This window comes from Branchiostoma belcheri, unplaced genomic scaffold (assembly GCF_001625305.1).
Source record: "Branchiostoma belcheri isolate BF01 breed outbred unplaced genomic scaffold, Haploidv18h27 scaffold175, whole genome shotgun sequence".
Taxonomy (NCBI): domain Eukaryota; kingdom Metazoa; phylum Chordata; class Leptocardii; order Amphioxiformes; family Branchiostomatidae; genus Branchiostoma; species Branchiostoma belcheri.
Window position 1 is genome coordinate 194,287 of NW_017803213.1, and position 5,991 is coordinate 200,277.

Consider the following 5,991-nt stretch of genomic DNA (forward strand, 5'->3'; position numbering starts at 1 on the left):
TGACCCTAGCATGTCCAGATCACGAGATATCAAAACCGGAAGTTCTCCTGCAGTACCTAGGTAAGCCGCCAGGGGGCCCAAAATCTAATCATTTCTAGGTCTCATGAAGACCTACCCACCTACCAAGTTTCATTCCAATCTATCCACCGCTTCTCGAGTTATCTTGCTAAACCACACACACACAAACCCACATACATACATACACACACACAGACAAACGCTACTGAAAACATAACCTTCTTGGCGAAGGTAATAACTCCAATTTTGCGTGTGTACAAGGGCAAGGCCCCTATGGTGTCTATTAAGTTTGCCTCATGAGAACTTAGTATCTGGATGTGTAGGTGTAACATCCCTCTCTTTTTAAAAATTATCTTATTCTATTGACTTAGTCTTGATATCGGACTCAGTTTATATATGTGAGTTGTTCAGAGTTCAAGAGTTCTTGTCCGGCTCCTTTTTCTTCATCTGTATTCTATCTCCGTCATTAATAAGACACGTGGTTAATGACTCAACGATAACAACGGTCGCGACGTAGGAGGAGACGCTTTAATACAACATTCACACGGAAGGTACAATGGCGGACAACGGGTGATGAGGATGGGTTAGAATGCAGGAGGATGGGTTAGAATGTGTCAGGATGCGGGAGGATGGGTTAGAATGTGTCAGGATGCGGGAGGATGGGTAGAGGATGGGTAAGAATGTGTAAGGATGTGAGAGGATAGGTTAGAATGTGTAAGGATGGAAGAGGATGGGTAAGAATGTGTAAGGATGGGAGAGGATGGGTAAGAATGTGTAAGGATGGGAGAGGATGGGTAAGAATGTGTAAGGATGGGAGAGGATGGGTAAGGATGGGTAAGAATGTGTAAGGATGGGAAAGGATGGGTAAGAATGTGTAAGGATGGGTAAGAATGTGTGAGGATGGAAGAGGATGGGTAAGAATGTGTAAGGATGGAAGAGGATGGGTAAGGATGGGTAAGAGTGTGTAAGGATGGGTAAGGTTGGGTAAGAATGTGTAAGGATGGGAGAGGATGGGTTAGAATGTGTAAGGATGGGAGAGGATGGGCAAGAATGTTTAAGGATGGGAGAGGATGTGTAAGAATGTGTAAGGATTGGTAAGAATGTGTAAGAATGGGAGAGGATGGGTAAGAATGTGTAAGGATGGGAGAGGATGTGTAAGGATGGGAGAGGATGGGTAAGAATGTGTAAGGATTGGAGAGGGTGGGTAAGAATGTGTAAGGATGGGAGAGGATGGGTAAGGATGGGTAAGAATGTGTAAGGATGGGAGAGGATGTGTAAGAATGTGTAAGGATTGGTAAGAATGTGTAAGGATGGGAGAGGATGGGAGAGAATGTGTAAGGATGGGAGAGGATGGGTAAGGATGGGTAAGAATGTGTAAGGATGGGTAAGGTTGGGTAAGAATGTGTAAGGATTGGTAAGAATGTGTAAGAATGGAAGAGGATGGGAGAGGGTGGGTAAGAATGTGTAAGGATGGGAGAGGATGGGTAAGAATGTGTAAGAATGGGAGAGGATGGGTAAGAATGTGTAAGGATGGGAGAGGATGTGTAAGGATGGGAGAGGATGTGTAAGGATTGGGGAGGATTGGTTAGGATGTGTGAGGATGTGTAAGGATAGAGGAGGATGGGAGAGGATGTGTAAGGATAGCAGAGGGTGTGTGAGGATGTGTAAGGATAGGGAAGGATTAGTGGGAATATGTGAGGATGTGCAAGAATAGTTAGGGGTGCATACGTGTGGGACCGCTGTGTAATGTCTTACATGTGAACGCCCTCATTTGCATACTCGGGACAACTTAAATGAAGCCGTTACCCAAGATGGCGTCCCTTCCGCAGAAGAAGTTTTACCGGCAGCGTGCCCACTCCAACCCCATGGCTGATCACAGCTTTGACTAGTGAGTAATGTACTGTTTGGATTCTAGCATGAATGGAGAAAGTGCAGAGCTTATATTTAGTGTTGTAGATAGCGGCATAATAACACGTTAGTCTCATATGTATACGTTTGGCTGGGGAGGGGGGCGACCATGTGATAAATATTTTGTAAACAAAATTTTGTAACATTTATCCAATAATTTGGAGGTTGTTGGCGGTATTTTTAAATTGGTTGTAGAATTTTTTACTGGAGATGTGCCTACTACAGAAAAATTTCAAAATGAATTATTCGTCATATTGATATTTGTTTTGTTTTGTTTTCAAATCTTGTAAATTTGAACTTTGATTAACTTACTAGCTGCAAAGAGCCCCTGAAACGTTCATTTCTCTGCATTACTTTTCTCCTGTCAAAAGAAAACTGCATGCAATTGCATATATATTATGCAAACAAAAACAGTGATTGTTCGTATTAGAAACCAAAGATATCCAACACACTGCATGTCACGTATCAAACTCTGAATCTGATGGTGTTTTCAGAGTAAGTTTTACAGGGAGGGTTGAAATTTTTAACTTTGTATGTTCTACCCCGTTCCCTGATAGCCCCGTGAAGCCAGATGTGATGGACTGGTCGCCATATTACCCAGCATTCTTTGAGTCGCCCAGCAAAGCGGAGAGGCACGATGATGATAAGGAGGCGGAGGAGCGACCGGCGTCTCTGGTGGAGTTTGCCGACATCGGCTGTGGCTACGGCGGGTTACTGGGTAGGTAAACAGTGGTATCTGTACCGGGTACCGGGTATCTGTATAGCGGGTAACAACAACAAAAATACATTTTAGAGCTAGGAGTTGGATGAACCACGATACATAGAAGGTTATAAAACATGCTACTGGTACTTTGCTATTTGTAAATGTAGTTTTTGTTTTTCTCTCCCAAGTGGAGCTGTCCCCAATGTTTCCTGACACCCTGATGTTGGGGATGGAGATCAGAGTAAAGGTATCGGACTACGTGACGGACAGAATAAAGGCCCTGAGAGAGAAACACCCAGGGAAGTACCAGAATGTGGCCTGCATCAGGACAAATGCCATGAAGTACCTGCCTAACTTCTTCAGAAAAGGACAGGTAAGACTGGATAAGTGATCTTTTTTTTACACAAAACTGGCACTGACAGTGTGTAATGTGACAACTGGACAACTATGTTTGGGACTGGATTTGTCTGCTTGAAGATGCCATGAAATAGAAACTATACGTGTGTCCTGACTCTTTTGTTGTTGTCTTGTGTTCTCCCCAGCTGAAGAAAATGTTCTTCCTGTTTCCTGATCCGCACTTCAAGAAGACCAAACACAAGTGGAGAATCATCAGCACCACCCTGTTAGCAGAGTATGCCTACGTGTTGGCAGAGGGGGTAAGATGTCATTTTATTTTTTTGGACAGTCAGGCACCTTTGGTACAAAATTTAGCTGTCATATTACAGTCAAGGCTGTTGTACATTCTTGTCAATGGTTAGTTCATTCACATAGCCTCCTCCAACAACAAAATAATGTGATTGTGTAGCCCTGTGCAGGTCACCCAAAAATTCTGAAAATTCCTTTTTTCAGGCAATAGTTTACACAATAACAGATGTTGAGGAGGTACATGAATGGATGAAGCAGCACTTTGTACAGCACCCATTGTTTCACCAGATGACTCCAGAAGAATATGTAAGTGTGCTTTCGTTTCTTCTTACACACAGGATGTTTCACTATCTCTTTTTAGTTACTAAATAATTATTTTGCTTATTATAAGCATTTACTCATTTATTTATTAAGCATTTACACTGTAAATTACAGTATGTTGCTCCTACCTTTGGTGTTGTTTCAATCTAAATTCCAAGCAGATCTTTCAGTGGCTGCAAAGACAGTATCAAATTGGCCACTACTTAGTATCCATTACCAGACAGTTAGCATTTGCCACCCTTTTAGGATGGCATAAAAAAAGATACCAGTACAAAAAATAGAGCCTGATAAAAATGCCTAAAATATGCCCAAAATAAGCCCAAGCCTAGACCTATCAGCTTGGGGAGTAATTTCAATGGCAAACTCATATTCATCTTGATATTCAGAGCGCTGTGAAAGTTAGGTGCTGCAAATTTAACTCATATACAGTATTCCACATTTCACACTATTTCTTCTTTGACAGAAGGAAGATCCTGTTGTAGAAAAGCTTTATGAAAGCACGGAGGAAGGCCAGAAGGTTACCAGGAACAAGGGAGACAAGTTTCTAGCCATCTTCAGACGAATCAAGGACCCACTTTTACCAAACTAGACTTCTAACGTTTTGTGACAGCTGATTAGATATGGTACAGTTAGTCCTATAATTATAACCTTATTATGATGATGTCATCTTTGAAACTTTGAAACTTTATTAGAATAACCATTTTGATGCCATTTTCAAATGTAAGCAATCAGTTGAATGAAAAATGACTCAAGCTTGATATGTATGCTACCGTTAAAAATACATTGTATTGTTTTCAAATTGACATTTTATCCCAAACTTAAGTCATTGTTGTAAGGTACTTCTGAATGCACCAAGCTATTTTGATTCTATGCCTACATGTACATCATATTTACAACAGCAGTACACCAAGCAAGAGACAAACACGTGTGAAATTTGAAGTGCTCCATTACATCTTTATTACTAAATCTTGAAAAATCTATCTTGGGATTTTTTTATAACTTCCTCCCTGCTGCCTAATCCCATAACCAAAAAAATTTGGTGCCAAACAGCTACCTTGGCATGCTGAAGGTTAAGTACATTTTGTATCTACATTGTATCTTGTTGAGTCATTTGTATCCTTGACAAAATCTTTATGTAGACTTTAATTATGAAAATGATATAAATTTTCAATAATTTCACTCATTTTATGCAACATTAATTATAAAGGTATACACGCAACATTATAAAGGTATACTTTTTTGTTTAAAATCATAAACATGAAATATCTTTATTGCCATAATTACCAAACAACTGTAAACAATTTAAAGCCATTATAAGCAGTAAACATTGTGCAGTATTCCATGCAAAACAGATGACAGCTGATCAAATTAAGTAATCTAGATCTTCACATTCGTGAACACATGTAGTTTCATGACGTTGGGAAAGCACAGAATAAGGAGACTCCTTTTTACACAACCGTTTTATTCAGCCGACGCTTCCTGATGAAAATGACAGACATACGGTCACTGAAATGTCAACTGAATAAAACACTTGGTTGCGTACATAAAAGGAGTCTTTTTATTTAGATCTTGAGATTGGCCACAGCGGGGATGATGTTACAGTAGATCCCGATGCCCTTCAGGAAGACATCTTCATTCAGGAACTCGTTGTGGTCGTGCAGCAGGATGGGGGTCAGGTTCATGGGGGAGAAGCCGATAGCAGGAAGGCCGATCTGCCGAGGGAAAACACACAGGGGGATGTTCTTGAGAATACAGTGTTGAAAATATGCAATATTGTTTTAAACAAAAGGACCATGTGGGAAATTAGCCGATGATATTCACATGCACCCTGTAGAATAATAAAATGAAATGTAGAGGTTTTTTTTAATAGGCTGTATGCAAAATGTCATAACATAAAAATGTCCAGTAGGCTATAAAAGGGTGGCTACTACACAGAAAGTATTGCTGACATTTTAATTACGTAGTATTTATACTTGTTTTGGACTGCATTGTTAGCAGTAACACCTAGCTTCAGTGTAAAGTGAACCAGTCATATTAACCCTGATGAAGATGACTGATGGTCATCAAAACGTCAGCTCTTGTTAAACACGTGTAAATAAAGAACTGCATGTAAACATAATGAAAATGAGCCTTAATTTGTAATCTTAGTGTAAATTTGAACATGTTGTGCAGTGCTCACCATTCTGAGGAGGCGACTGTCGGTGGCCGCTGGGAAAATCTCAAGCTTCAACTTCATCCCCCTATATGGGACAAACAAGAATTTCAAATGAGGCTTCATAGATCAAGAAAATAAAAATGAACAAAACATCTACTTTTGACAAAAAAAGGGTCAACATATAGAGTAGAATGGATTCACTTCTCCATTAACTGGCATCTATGACACCACATATATATAT

At 40.2% G+C, this 5,991-nt stretch overlaps 2 protein-coding genes across 3 annotated transcripts in view; one reads left to right on the plus strand and one right to left on the minus strand.

The window, feature by feature from the left end:
* The window catches only part of LOC109467121 (tRNA (guanine-N(7)-)-methyltransferase-like), a 6,294-nt gene extending 2,035 nt beyond the window's left edge, over nt 1-4,259 (plus strand). Inside the window, exons 2-7 of one of the 2 annotated variants that reach the window (XM_019765054.1) lie at nt 1,830-1,906; nt 2,484-2,644; nt 2,818-3,002; nt 3,172-3,285; nt 3,479-3,580; nt 4,059-4,259. In XM_019765054.1, the coding sequence (XP_019620613.1) occupies nt 1,830-1,906; nt 2,484-2,644; nt 2,818-3,002; nt 3,172-3,285; nt 3,479-3,580; nt 4,059-4,184 (765 nt within the window). In that variant the 3' untranslated portion in view covers nt 4,185-4,259. Of the gene's footprint in view, nt 1-1,811; nt 1,907-2,483; nt 2,645-2,817; nt 3,003-3,171; nt 3,286-3,478; nt 3,581-4,058 lie in introns of those variants that run through there. The other variant, XM_019765053.1, reaches the window with a different exon arrangement.
* Nucleotides 4,260-4,528: 269 nt separating this feature from the next.
* The window catches only part of LOC109467122 (aminoacylase-1-like), a 7,222-nt gene continuing 5,759 nt past the window's right edge, over nt 4,529-5,991 (minus strand). Inside the window, exons 16-17 of the mRNA XM_019765055.1 lie at nt 5,775-5,835; nt 4,529-5,307 (exon numbers count right to left, since the gene is read on the minus strand). Coding sequence (XP_019620614.1) covers nt 5,158-5,307; nt 5,775-5,835 — 211 coding nt within the window. The 3' untranslated portion in view covers nt 4,529-5,157. The remainder of the gene's footprint in view (nt 5,308-5,774; nt 5,836-5,991) is intronic.